Below are 15213 nucleotides of genomic sequence, written 5' to 3'. Positions count from 1 at the left end.
CCTAACGTCGTTTCGAAGATTTGTTGGTACATGTTTATAGTAAATTTGTATTCAAATAAAACTAGTATTTGATATTATTTCATTCAAACGTTCTATGCTAGTTAAAACAAAAGCATAAACGAATACAGTTACATAGCAATGATGCCTAGCTTATATTTTTTCATAAACATTCTCGTCAAAATTATTTTCTTGATCTTCATTACTAAAGTGGAGTTTATCACTTCACTCTATCATAATCCTTTTTTTTGTGTTTGAATCTCATCGGATTGAATCCTTAACATATATAGCTGTCATAAAAACTCATGATCTCATTTTTTATATTGCTGACTTGCTTTACTATTATGATAAAAACTTTTTGTAAATTACTGACATTTAACCCAATTTTACTTTGAAAATTTTTGAATTGTTGAACAAGATATTTTCTAAAACGGCTCATTTCTTCAATAATTCACTTTATTTTCTTCAATTTTCCTGAATTTCATGTCTCTTCTTATTTTAACTTATGCAAGAAGTTATAACTTCATAACTTTCACAGTATGTAATGTATCTTAAATATTCATATTATTACAATTCATGTTAGACTAAGAGTGTACTAAATTCATTATTTCTTAATGACCCATGGTTTCTCATTACATCTTTTATTAAGATATAAAAATCAGGCCTATTTTTTAGATGCAGGTCACCATGTGTCAATCTGGACATAGAATCCTATCACCTTTTAAATGAAGAATAGCATCACCTAATAGTTCCAGTGCAAATTCCAGGAAAAATCTCAAGTTCTGTTTACATTGGCACATTGACAAATCATGTCATCCATTTCAGAAGGAACTGTTCTTATACCGATACTCAATCGGTTCATCCTATACATGCCTCTATGGTTCGTAATAGTTTGAATGACACTGCTCCGCTGGTCTATTTTCGAAAGCAATTATGATTAATATGGATCCAGCTTGAAAAAGTATGTGGAACACTCCCATCGGGTTTCAGAATAACCACCACAGGGGAACCCAAGTCGATAGTGACAACAATTTCAAGCTGCTTATACAATCAAGGAGTGAACAGTATAAAATAGAACAACATTGAAATTGTATTAAAACATACATATAAAACAAATGAAGTAAAGCTAAATCCTAAAATATACACATAATTTCTTTGAAATAAACAAGTTTAGTTCTGTCTAGTGGTTGAGTAAATACATCAAGATTATTATCTTTGGAATTTACATAATCTATATATAACTTTGTAAATACAAGGTGTTTCTATATTCGGCGGACAATGTTTTACCACAGAGAGATCACAATAAATGATTTATTTTGATATAGGAATACGAATCCTTACGTGGCCTAGTTGTTGAGACTGGAGCAAACTTTGTTATAAATTGCCTGAATACCTATATTCCTAATTGAAAAAATAATAACCATTTATGGAGCTAAAACGATCTTTTTTTTTTCTTAATTTCAAAACTTTCCCATTTGCTGTTCAATGGCAAACAGAAACATCATCTAAATAGTTTTAGTTTGAAAATAACAAGGTATAAGACATCAATCAATACAAAATATAAGTGAAATTCACTTTATTTACAATCCAAATTACAAATATAATGATATGAATATTCACTTTCTACTGAAATTTAAATTCCCAGATCTGATCGATGGTTATTGAACAAAGTCATAGAACAATCTAACCCCGGAGCTTTTGGCGAACATTATCTAATCAAAGTGTATCTCGAACTAAAGTTTCCATAGAAAATCCAATTGTTTTATCCTAATTTCACAAAATCTGGTTACAATTGTGAAGAATCAGTTGTTATACTAATAGATGGAGTATTTTCAATATTCTCAGTAGCTCAAGAATCACTAATTTCATTTATTATTTATTGTGTTATTTTTTTATTTTTTTCTTTATCCTTATATTTTAAAATTTTAGTAACTGTGTGTCCTCAAAAGTATATTCTTCCTCTTCTAAGCCAGTCCAAAATTTGATATCTCTATTTTCTGAATCTGCTTGATTGCGATTGGTTTTTTCTATTAGATCACCAGACTCAACATTTTCCTACAGACAAATTTAGAAATTACTATATTTAAAAATGGTATTTTCATCCTCAAATCTACTTGATGAAAGACTGGCTTTTCCAGTCACTGATTATAAACCAAAATTTGTCTTTAGGAACTTTGTTTTTCAAAAAAAAATAGAATTTTGTCTAAGAGACTTTCGTTTTCAATTAGAAACCTAAATTTGTTTGCGGAAACTCAATTTTCCAAAAAAACAAGGAAATTCATCTTTAGAAACTTTGTTTCCCGAAGAACATTTACAAAAATAAACCAAAGTTCGACTTTAGAAACTTTAGAAAATACTGACATTTGTAGTTACGAACTTTCTTTTTGAAAACCAAAGAGATTTGTCTTGAGAATGGTTTTTTTTTCCTCAATTATGAACCAAAATTCGTATTTAGAATTTTCCGTTTTTGGAAAAACAAATCAAAATTTGTATTTAGAAACTTTATTTATCAAAAAAAAAATAGACATTTGTCTTAATAGACTTTCTGTTTCAATTAGAAACCAAAATTTGTTTGTACAAACTTCATTTCTCAGAAAAAAATTGAGATTCCTCTTTAGAAACTTTGTTTTTCGAAAAGAAAATCAAAATTTGCCTTTGGGAATTGCCTTTTCGATAAAAAACAAAATTCGTCTTTAGAAACTTTGTTTTTCGGAAACAAAAAAAATATTGTCACGAGTGACTTTCTTTTGCAATTAGAAACCATATTCAGAAACTTTATTTTTCAAAAATAAAACGACATTTGTTTTTTTCAAAAATAAATCATCAGTTATCATAAAAAAATGTTGGTGGATGTTTTATTTAGATAGACAGACAAACCAACGAATTGATTAAATAAAGTTTGTAAAAAGAAAAATTTCTAGGAACCAGAAATAAGTAGACTTAGGGAGAGATACATAACCTATAAGGAAAATAAGATCCGAGATTATTTTATATATCAAACAATACATGTGAACGTCCATTTTCAAAATAGAATAATTTCGACTATTCAATCAACAATATTTGTATTCAACGATCTAATTTAATGAACAGTTACAACAAAATTTCTCTATAACACAATTTATAAACTCGACGAATAGGTTCACCTTTTGTTGTCCATTTCCAACTTTTTTCCTTCCACACTTTTATTTATTTGGGAGGATGAATTAATAAAAACGTAAACAACGTAAAGTTTTATACGCCGTTAGAACTTTATCTACGTCCTGGAAAAAAAGATATAAAATATCCCCCAAAATAAAATACGTTGCGAAAAATATTCCGAATAAAAAAATTCTCAACGAGGCCATTTTAGAGAAATTTTCAATGATGTGGGTGCTCCCACAAGTACCTGGTCTGACTTAGAGATTGCGGTAGTTATTTGAAAAATATTAGTAAGTACACAATTTATACAAAACTTTTATTTGTAAGGCATTAGCCCAACTAATATGAAAGCTGAACTGAATTCTACGCAGGGAGAGATTGCTAGTTCGTTATAAACAGTAAAATATTGTGTAGCAAAGTTTAGACGAGACCGTACGACATTCGAGGACCAAATGTTTCAATATTGAAGACTAGATCGTGAATGTATTGATATTTTACTATAGATTTTAGTTAGTAGATTGATTTACTTTAATTTTTAATTTAGTTAAAATCAGAAAGATAAATAAAAAGCCGACAGTTTTCTTTGCGGAGTAATGTTACACAATTTCTACCAAACCGGTAAGACTAACGAACAATATAAACCAGCTTAACGTCGTGGCATTAATCTAAACCAGTGGTTCTTAACTGTTACATGTTTTATAACTTGTTAAATTATAGTCAGGACTTTTTGAATACTATTTTATTAATGAAACATATATCATTTACAAGAACAAAGATAAGCGGAGGAGTACCACTGACGTTTCTACTTGACGTCCGTTCTGCTGTCACCTAGTTGTCATGTGTAGTTGATATAGGAGACCATACACTAGACATCTAATGCTATCTTATGTAACATCTCCCCTTTTATAAAAGTAACTTAACACTTATGAATAAATGAAAATTCGAACTAAAAGAAAACGACTATATACTAGACATTATTAGAACAGGAAACATATAACTTAAACTTTAACTGTTATTGTTAATAAGACATAAAAATTGCTTATTCTCTAAATCTCAAAGGCTTATTTACATATAGTTCTGATCGAGTTATATAAATGTCACTTCCTATAGTACTGTCTATGGCAGAAATAGAACGTTCCACATTATCATTATGTTCACTGTCATCAGTTGACATTGATTTTCTACCATTAGCAATATCACTTCACACGTTAACGCTAAGTACATTATTTGATGTTGAAGTTTGCAAATTATTGTCAGTAGAATCAAAATAAGAGTGTCTAAGAGATACTGGATTAGGGTTATTCTTTACAAATGATGAATTTCTTTCTACCACTCTGTCTAGATTTTCCTTAACTAAGTATGAATGTGGAGTAGAATGTTTGTCTACTACTTCACCCGGTACCCAGTAACCATTCTTCTTTATCATTATACTTTGACCCTTTTCGAATGAATCTCGATGTTTTGCTTCCCTGTCATGATATTTTTTAGGTCTAGATCAGGGGTGCTCAAACTTGAACTGATGGCGGTATACCTCAATATTTTTAGACTACTTACGATAGATTCTGAGAGGCTGCAAGTATGTGTGATGCAGGGTTGTCGTACATACACGATACACCCTACCTACCTAGGTAGGGTGTACCGTAGCATATATAGATATTAGCTTTCTGCACAATATAGGTACATTATTTTAGTCAAGGTTTGGGTTAGTTTTAGTTAGGTTCTTCCCAACAATATCAATGAAAAAACTCATAGTTATTCAAAATTGCGAGTTTATTGGTTGTTACAAAACAAAAGAGTTACATATGGTGTTAAACCTAACTAAAAAGTGGCTTTGGATGTTGAAGCGTGGCACTGCATGTCCTCAGCATACTTTTCATAAGATGGTACGTAACCACTGAGTGCTAATCGCAAGCATGATGCCATATGATCGTCAGTTAGTCGATTGCGATATTTTGACTTAATTATCTTCATTTCAGAAAATGCAGACTCGCACAAGTAAGTTGACCCAAACAATGCCGTCAGTTGAAGGGCGATTTGCCTTAGATTCGGATATTTATCTTCAGATATAAAACACCAGAAATTTGTATCAGATGCTGTAGCTTTGAGATGTATATCTGATATAATCTGCACCAACTCATTTTCAACAGAACATGAGTTAATATTAAACTATTTATGCTATTTCAGTAGCTAATTCCTTAATGTTTTTACATGAAAAAGGATAAATAATGATACTATATTTTCCAATTTACTGCAATCATAAAAACGCATTTCGAATTGTCCCAAAATATTTGATAATAGCCTCATACGTATCATAATTAAACTGAGGAATCCTTGCTTTCAAAGACGGAAAATGTTTCAGATCCTTTCTTTTCAGTTGATCTATCATAAGTTGCAATTTACTTTTGAATCCGTTTACTGCGCTAATCATCTCAATAATAGTTTTTCCTTTACCTTGAAGCTCCAAGTTAACGATGTTTAAGTGCATTGTGATGTCAGTCAAAAATGCCAAATCAGTCAGCCATTTTTCGTTTTACAAAATATGAGTTCATCACCTCTTTCGTCTAGAAAAGCTGTTATTTCGGGCAATAATTCTTGAAACCTTTGTAGGAACTTTCCGCGACTCAACCACTTGACGTCTGTGTAAAGAACTAAATCAGTGTGTTCAGCTGACTCCCTATCTTCCAACTGCAACTGAAAGAACAATTTTTGTTGCAATGCCCATAATTTCCTCTGTGTTTAAAACTTTGGAACACAAAACTTGTTGATGTATAATGCAATGGAATGAAAAAAATGAAGGAAATACTTCATTAGCTCGACACAATGCCACAAAACCGTTTTTGTTTCCAGTCATTGCTGCTGCTCCATCGATTGTAATGCTCACTAATTTATATATTGGTAGCTCGTAGTTTTTTACAGAATTAAAGAAAACTTCATATATATCTTCGCCACGGGTCTTCCCCTTCAGAGGAATGATTCTAAAAAATTCTTCCTTAGCCGACATGTCATTGAATACCATCCGAATAAAAATACACAGCTGGGCAGTGTCTGTCATATCAGGGGATTCGTCGAACTGCAAAGAAAAGTATGTACATTCCATGATATCATGTTTTAGTTTATCTGCAATGTCCTGATAAATGACTTCAATACGCCTTGTGACAGTCGGACGTTCTGAAGTTCTCTAATAGCAGACATGATTTCTGTTTTATTTTTAAAATCTCCAAATAAAGTGTCACCCGCTTCAATAAATGCTTCCTTCACCACCGATCCATCTTCGAATGGTTTCTTGTGTTTCGCCAATATATGAGATATTTTAAATGACGCGATCGTAGCAGCTTTTGATTGTTTGGCTGGTCTTGTGAACATGGTTTGTTCTTTTTTCAAATAAGATATAAAATCACTCACTTTTCGTTTTCTTAATTCACTCTGTGGCGGAAAATCCTTTTGATAGTTTTTATGAACCGTTTTATGATGCCTCTCTAAGTTCCCACGCTTAGGTATTGCAACTGACGCACGACAAATAACACATGCACTTATCCTTCACCATACAAAAGAAAAATTCTTCCTCCCAATCCTTATTAAAATGATACGTTTTAGATTTCTTCACTGCACTCATTTTTCACTATTTAATAATAAGCTTTGTATCGACGTATTATCGCTATCAAGTTACAATTCAGAATGACTCCAATTCATGCAGGCGCAACATTTATATCGGCGTGACAGTCTCGAATGTTCCCGTCAAACGCGCCGCCCGAAACTAGACAGTACAGTCTAGTCTAGAAACAACGCGGCTTTTCTTTGACAAGTGCCGCGCGTTCCTTTGATAAAGCCGCCTTTTGCCGCAAGCAGTGTTATTTTATTACGTAATACATTCTTGTAGTTTAGTTACCTACCTACTTATTAAAAATTTTTTTCTTCTCGAGATCTACTCAAAAAGCACTCGCGATCGACCGTTTGAGCACCCCTGGTCTAGATCTTTTCTCACAAATTTTTTTCTGATTAACGATTGGTAACTCTGTTAGCAGTTTTTTAGAAACGGGTAATGTTGTTCTTAGTAAACGATTGTTTAGAAGTTCTGATGGTGAAACACCAAGACCTGTCAATGGAGAAGCTCTGTACTCAAGTAGTGCTTGATAAATATCATTTCCAGAATTACTACATTTTTTAAGAATGTCTTTACTGATGGCAACAGATCTCTCAGCAAGTCCGTTGGACTTGGGATATCGTGGACTTGTGATTGAGGTAAACTCCCAACTTTTGTCAAATTCTTTGAACTCTTTGCTGTTAAATAGAATGTTGTCTGAGATGATGCTAGAAGGAATGCCATGGGTAGCAAAGATACACTTCAATTTCAAAATGATTTCTGACGCAGTTTTACTATCCAAGGGAACTAATTCAAGCCAGTTACTGTAATAATCCATCACTGATAAGAAAATATTTACCTGCCTAAGTTAAGATATCTGCTGCTACCTCGAGAAATGGTTCATTTGGTCTTTCATGTTGCATTAGTGGCTCTTTTACTACACTTTTACTGTATTTCAAGCAAGTTTTACATTTTGAAACAAAATCCTGAACATCTCGAGACAAACCAGGCCAATAGAAAAGTTTTCTTGCCCTAGCTTTAGACTTCTCAATACCAAAATGGCCTACGTGTAATTTTGATAACATTTTGTGACGTAACGTTTGTGGAACAAGTCGATAATCATGAAAAATTAAGCCTTGATGAACATACAAATTATCTTTAAGATTGAAAAATGCTTTTATGTCTGGATTTGTGATAGATTTATTATCCTCTGGCCAACCATCACCACAAAAATCAATGATTTTAGATAAAACCAAATTTTTAGAAGAAGCATTTCTTAATTCAAGGAGTCGTTCCTTAGAGATAGGGAAGTCAAGTTCAAGAGAATGTACAATCTCTTCCATTTCAGGATCATCTTTGACATTAGATTTGATAAATGATCTAGATAAAATATCAGCAATAAACATAAACTTTCCTGGAAGGTATCTTACAGTGAAGTTATACTTTAGCAGTTTTAGCTTCAGTCTTTGAAGCCTAGAAGACACTTTGTAAATATCCTTATTATGGATGGCTACTAACTAGTACTAGTACTAGTACTAACTACTAAACTAGTTATATTCGATACTAAATTCTTGATTCTTGAAAATATAAGAGTCTTTAGTCCAGTTAAACTCTACATTATTTTTAATGAGGTTTCTTAATGGAAATAGTAGCTCAGACAACTTGAGTAAGAATTTTGAGAGATAATTTAACATACCCAGTATCCTTAGGAGCTCTTTTTTGTTAGTTGGATCTTCAAGCTCCAAAATGGCTTTTACATAATCTGGATCTGGCCGAACTCCTTCAGCAGAAAATATTTGACCTAAATAAGCGACTTCTGAAACTTTAAATTGTACTTTTGATCTGTTGAACTTTATACTAAATTTTTTGGCTCTACTAATAACTTCCTTGAGGATTTCATCATGTTCTTTCTCATCTACACCCCAATTATAATATCATCAAAATATATTCCTATTGGGAAATCACCAAAAGTTTTCTCATTAATCCTTTGGAAAACTTCTGGACTAACATTAAGGCCAAATGGTAATCGGTTGAAAATATATTTTCCAAAAGGAGTAATGAATGTACACAACTTTCTACTCTCCTTATCAAGAGGAACATGATAAAACCCTTCTTTTAAATCTAACACAGTAAAAATATTTTTATCTCTTAACTTTAAACTAAGTTCCTCAACAGTAGGGATCGGATGTTGATCTAGACATATCCTTAATGCTCATGTTGGTTTTTGTATAATCACAATATTTTTTTCTTACTTCTAATCTTTTCCTTACCTTTAAATTGCTGCCTACTTTTGCAGCCAACTGCGAAATGATTTGGCTTTTTACATACTGAACAGTGCTACTGCTATAAGATTGATGATGCTTCTTGACTGCATCCACTTGTGTTGCATTCCCTCTTTTACTCTGAAGAGCCTTTCTTGTACCTCTGCATCTAATATACCAGCTACTATTTTATCTCTTACCAGAGAATCATGCAATGTTGCGAACTTGCATAACTTTGCTAACTTTTTTATTGCCGTAAGAAAGTTATCAAAGTCTTCCCATTCTTGCTGACACCGCGTGTTAAACTTAAATCTATCAAATGTCTCATTTCCAAAGGGCATGCAGTGATTTTCAAACTTCTATGACCTTGTCATATTTTTCTTCATCTCCAACATTATCAAATTTAAAGGTTTGAAATACCTCTTGAGCATCTTCACCAGCAATATTCAAAATTATAGCGATCTTCATTTCATCATCTTTACTGTCATAGCCAGATGCTTTCATGTATATTTTGAAACTATTCATGAATTTTGTAAAATTTTGACTTGTATTTTGATCAAACACTAAAGCTTTTGTTGGCTTAAATGTTTATATTTTCTTTTTATAATTATTAAATTACTGATCTACGCGTTTCTACTCGGTCTCGGCAAGCTTCTATCAGGGTGTGGCAGAGTTTATTAACTTCTAGCTACGGTTATTCATTTAAGTCTTATTTCAGTATAGTCTTATTTCCACCTTTTATCTTCTTGGCGTGATTTCACCTAACACCATGTTACATATTTTATAACTTGTTAAATTATAGTCAGGAAAGATAAGCGGAGGAGTGCCACTGATGTTTCTTCTTGACGTCCGTTCTGCTGCCACTTAGTGGTCAAGTGTAGTTGATATAGGAGACCATACACTAGACATCTAATGCTATCTTATGTAACATTAACCTTTTTAAGCCGCGACCCAAATTTGAGAAATATGTTCATGTCGCGACCCAAAAAAAAGTCTAAATTTTTTAATTGCTTTATTTTAGATCGTATTTTTAAAAAATCTTCAATCCTACGATGATTATTTTTTTTAACCGCATGTGCGGAGCGCCAACCTTGAGGTTGCGGCGGCGGAATCGCGTCGTATAAAAATATTTTTTTTTTTTCAAATAAAATACCTAGTGTTGAAATGGTGGTTTTATTTTTTTTAACTTACAAATTTTTCATTTATTTTTTTTTAATAATAAAGATAAACAAAAGTATTTTTCGATCCAAGGAAAATTTAATTAATAATCAAGTGTTTTTAATAATTTTTATTGACCAAATTAAAATCTATTTATAACTTTTTGAAAAGAATTGACATTTTGAAACACTGATTCCAATTTAATCCTTCTTCTTTAAAAAACGAATCGACCATAAGAAAAATATCTTCACGTTGTTGACTTTGATTTGCAAAATAAAATGTCCTCCTGTATATCTTTTAAACCTGGATACCTCACGTAAATCATGAGTTGAGCATCTTTACTAACATATGTCGTTTCATCCAGTTGAATACTAAATATACCAGCAACTTTTACAAACGCCGACTTTTTAGATGGGCTTCTTTTCTTCTTTCGAAAAAAGTACGATCTTTTCCCTCAAAGGAAAAATTTTTATGTTTTGCATCAAAATGTCTTTTCAGTTTGTTCGGTTTCATCGATTAATTACTTAATATTTCACTGCACAACACGCAATCCGGTTTGTTCACTCCTCGATCATAAATGCAAGTAAAACCTAATTCTAAAAATGCTTCCTTGTATTCACGTTTTAGTGATTACAAATTTACAATACAGCTTGATCACTCCACTATTAACAATAAGACAAAATTTGTTTCTAAAATTCTTGTATTCACGTTTCACTGTTATTCACAACACAATACGCAGAAACGAGTTTTTGACAGAGAGCTTACTGAGTCTGCGCACACGCAAAGCAATGGCATGAGTATTACCAATACCTCCTAGAAGATTGGACGTCACTTCCGGAAGGCCATTCGCAAAGAGCGGTAAAACCGAAACATTGTATCAGGGAATAATTTATATTAGGGAGGTGTTGGTATTACTTATTATTTGGTGTATTACTAACTTTTTTGGTTCGACACAGCGCGACCCAAGAAATATGCTTCGCGACCCATAGGTTAAGAACAGCTGATCTAAACGCCAGAAGGAATTATATTTTGCACTTAATTGGTATAACTTTCGAACGGTTGGGATTTTTGAGTCCTTACGTCCTTATTTCACACTTAACTGGAAGAAAGATGTGAATAATTGCTTAGGAAAAACTTTTTTTATTAATGCCATAGTACAACTATCAATCCAGCACTGTCTATTCCTTATATTTTGAGCCACATTTTCTGGAAATTCGAATTTCATTGTGTAATGAAACGCTTTGGCATATCTTGACAATCAAAACGATTACCTCTCGTATAATTGATCATAATCGATAATTATTTAATCGTAACTAATCGATTTTTTGCCAATTTCGTTTCTCAATTCGTAAAACTGAATGAATTTTTATGTTTCAATATTTATGGTATAAAATTTAATATTCAAACTTTCTATTGGATATTGTTTGTTTTATTAGTGGTTCGTGATGTTTTTTATGACTTTTTGAATTTAAAATATCCGTTTTTTACTAGCAGACATCACAACATATCCTGCAATTTCGGTTTTTAATTCATTACATACTGTTTATACGAAATGTAGAAGTTTATTTTGTGATAAAGAGTACTGCATGGGATTTATTTATGAAAAGCAGTGGCTATATAAGTAAACAGACTGAATACATTGTTCACGCCGATATAGATTGACGCGCGTTTCGATAACCAAGTTACATAATCTTCAGAAACTGAAAATAAACTGTTTATTCTAAGAGCATTTAGGCCCTCAAAACCTCTCGCATAGATATCTGATTTTTCGAAAGCTTTGTCTGACTGTTGTATATGTTTATTTAATTTCTTATTTTTTAGACGTTTTAATGTTCATACTTCTAAATTTTCTTGATTTTTTGAGTCTTTTGATTTAAAAAACGTCAAATATTTATTTGTATATCAAAAATTACGAAAAAAAACCGGAATAGGTCTAGAATCAAGAAGAAGCAGAAAATTCAATGAAATAATGTCGAAAAATAGACAGAAATGATACTAAATACTAAATATGTAATTGGTATTAAAAAATTAATAAAAGAACGTCTAATAATGTACAAAAATATACAAAAACAAATATAAAAGTAACGTGTAAGTCTTAATTAAACAAAGTCAAAGAAAAATATTTAACAGTGTAAAATTTTTTTCAAAAAATGGTAGTTTCGTTGTTGTTGAGTTCCAACCTAAAATTCATCACCCTGTATATGTTGAAAACGATAAAAAAATCAAAAATAATTGCTCATCATGGATAGAACAAATTTTTAGAATAATAAAGAAAACCAAACACGTTTATCGGTTAAATAGTCACGCCCAGATTCACATCAATTTGCTTTGTACGTTTTTTTTTATTGTCGTTAAATATTTTTTTATAGTTCACGCGCGCTTTTTTGCATTTATTTTTTATGACACTTTTTCAATTAGAGTTGATTGATTCGTGTTTATGTATCCATCTTTTTATAACGAGAGGAATAAATATGCATTTTTTGCAAATTGGTCATCGTAATTTTGAATAATTAAAAATGTAATAACAGAACTCGTTTACTTATCAATAAAAAAATCCAAAAATGATAATGTATTAATTAATATTGATATAGTTTCCGCGTCCTGATCAATCCTATATACCAGTGTTATTTGAAAGATACTTAAATTTCGTGATACGGCAACACTGATGTGAATATGTCAAATCTGTCATTGTAATCATAAAGTTTGACATTTGTAATAGCGAACGTGTTTTTACTATGATTTTCGACGTAGATTAAACTAACAACAAATGTTGATGAATTCGGTGATGAAACCCAATCTCGAGGACGTTTTTATGAACCCACGTTTCATCTATAACATATAAAACGGTTTTATTTCTGTGAAACATTGTTAAACGCTCGATGGAAACATTTTCACGTCGATGGTTTTGTTTCAATGTGCGCAAACGCGGCATCCATCTTGTACACAACTTTCTAATGTCAACATTTTCAGTTAAAACACGATGTACATGTCGAGATTTCAGACAGTTTCAATATCCTTCGCAAAATGAAATTTCGTTCATTTTTTCCCAAAAAGATAATCATTTTCTTCTCACTTCTTATTTTGAAAACATCGCTATACATGGTCTTCTCTAGCTAGTATCTATAAGATTCAAGAATGAATGTTACAACGGGACGTAAAAGTGCTTTTTACGACCCCCGATATTAAATAGAATCATACATTGCAGATTTCAACGTTTAAAAACTACACCGAGAGAAATGTTGAAAAACTCATCAATTTAATCGAAAGATATATTCGAAAGACTATGGTAGAAACGGTCTAAAAACAAACAAATAACATAGAAAAGAAGAAAAGGAAGTTTCAAAACGCATCTAAATAGAAATAGAATATATAATAGTTAAAACAAATAAAAACTTTTTTGTCAAATTGTAGCGTTTTGTTAGTTTAATTTGAAAGAAATTAATATTTTTATCATATCTCGAATACGAGTGACAAATTTTTAAATCTATTGATTGCATTTTAGATTTTAAACCACGCAGAACATTTTACAAAGAATAATTTTTTTCGTAATATCAATAAAAGTTGCAGACGGTGGTAGAATGAAGCTGTTAAAGTAACGGCGATGTTCAAAAACTATAATTTTGTATAATGTTCAAAAAAAAAACAACTTATATATATATTTGAATAAATTTATTCATACAATTTAACAAATTAAAGTTATTCATTTGAAAAAATGATTCTTAATTATAACAGTATGAGCTCCAATAGTTACTATTCCAACATCATCTAAATTTTCGGAATCATTGTCTGGTTTTTCTTCACGATTAGAAGTATTGACAGCGTCAGCGTTATGACAGGTGTCAAAACAGATCTGTCAATTTTGATATATAAACTGTCAATTATTTTTGTAGAACTAGATATTAGAATGTGGGTTTTTTTACGTAAAAATCAAACACAAATTTCGATTAAATTTTGAGTTTATGGAAAAAAAATTTGAAATATTAGTAAGGGAACTTTCAATTTTTTACAACTTTGTCATTTAACTTTTTTCTATAAGACTTCTATAAGACTGCCAGAAATCAAGACAAATGGTTTTTCATCGAACCATTATTTTTTTTGTTTCAAAAATTATCAACCAAGATTTAGGTGCTGATGAATTATTATCTTTTAATACGAGGGCGGTTCGAATATAAGGTAATAACCTTATATATTATGTATTGAATCCGAATGTAAGAAAAAAGACTTGGACTAAATAATATCTCTCGTGTTTCATAAAAATCTGTTCAATTAGGAAAACTTTCAACGGATTTTCCTCCTAAAAGCTTTACAGCGTTCATATTCTGTCATATTCATTATTGAAAGTATTTATATAACGAAAATCCGGAAGGATGTCTTTTTCGTGTTTACGTTTTGTCATTTTTCAATGAATTTATGAATGCTTTTCCGTGATTTTTTTAAATAAAATTTTTACCACAATTTCGTTCTACTTTTTATAACCTAGTATGGCAAATATAAACCCCATCAGTTCGATATTATAGCAATGAACGTTATTAAATTTATGTTTTCAATATGAAGATTGATTATTTTTGATGAAACATCCTGTACAATAAATTCGTTTATAAGGAAAATTATTTTAAATAAATTTTGACAATCTATTTTCCTGTACTATACGCGAAATTAACTAAATTCTACAACAACACGCACCATATTGCTTTCAAATTAAAATGGTTTATCGTAAAAATCATGGTGTAATAGAAACAAGGTGTGTTCTCGCGCACGACCAATGAAAAAATCCTCCAAAACGCCACCTTATTGGAAATGCAGCCAATCACAAGACTGCGCGGATTTAAATGTTGGATGCTATGATGACACAATTACATTCATTTATTGTTTGTTTGTTTTTTTTTATCACGTCAATCAATGTTTGAATTAAGAAAATATAAAATTTGAGTTTGAGCTAAATAATTTAAAATAATATAACTGTCTAGGTTATTATTTTCAAAACAGCAATATTATGATTGCATGGCAATATGGCTGCGTTTCGGAAGTGCGTAGAACAGGTCGAAAATTGTTATTCGTATAAAATATAGTTTTTCTATT

General features: G+C 31.1%; 2 protein-coding genes across 2 annotated transcripts; both read right to left on the bottom strand.

Annotated features, from left to right (window-relative positions):
* Positions 1-5649: 5649 nt before the first annotated feature.
* On the bottom strand, positions 5650-6498 carry LOC130902910 (protein FAM200C-like). The gene is made up of 3 exons (XM_057815194.1): positions 6283-6498; positions 5939-6205; positions 5650-5826 (listed from the first exon to the last, which is right to left on the bottom strand). Exons 1-3 carry the CDS (start codon positions 6496-6498, stop codon positions 5650-5652), a joined length of 660 nt encoding a protein of 219 aa, XP_057671177.1.
* Positions 6499-7578: 1080 nt separating this feature from the next.
* On the bottom strand, positions 7579-11121 carry LOC130902909 (uncharacterized protein K02A2.6-like). The gene is made up of 3 exons (XM_057815193.1): positions 11073-11121; positions 8412-8630; positions 7579-8129 (listed from the first exon to the last, which is right to left on the bottom strand). Exons 1-3 carry the CDS (start codon positions 11119-11121, stop codon positions 7579-7581), a joined length of 819 nt encoding a protein of 272 aa, XP_057671176.1.
* Between the last annotated feature and the right edge of the window lie 4092 nt (positions 11122-15213).

This window comes from Diorhabda carinulata, chromosome Y (genome assembly GCF_026250575.1).
Source record: "Diorhabda carinulata isolate Delta chromosome Y, icDioCari1.1, whole genome shotgun sequence".
Classification (NCBI taxonomy): domain Eukaryota; kingdom Metazoa; phylum Arthropoda; class Insecta; order Coleoptera; family Chrysomelidae; genus Diorhabda; species Diorhabda carinulata.
Note: the sequence above shows the minus strand (reverse complement) of the source record. Positions and strands in the feature narration are given on the sequence as shown.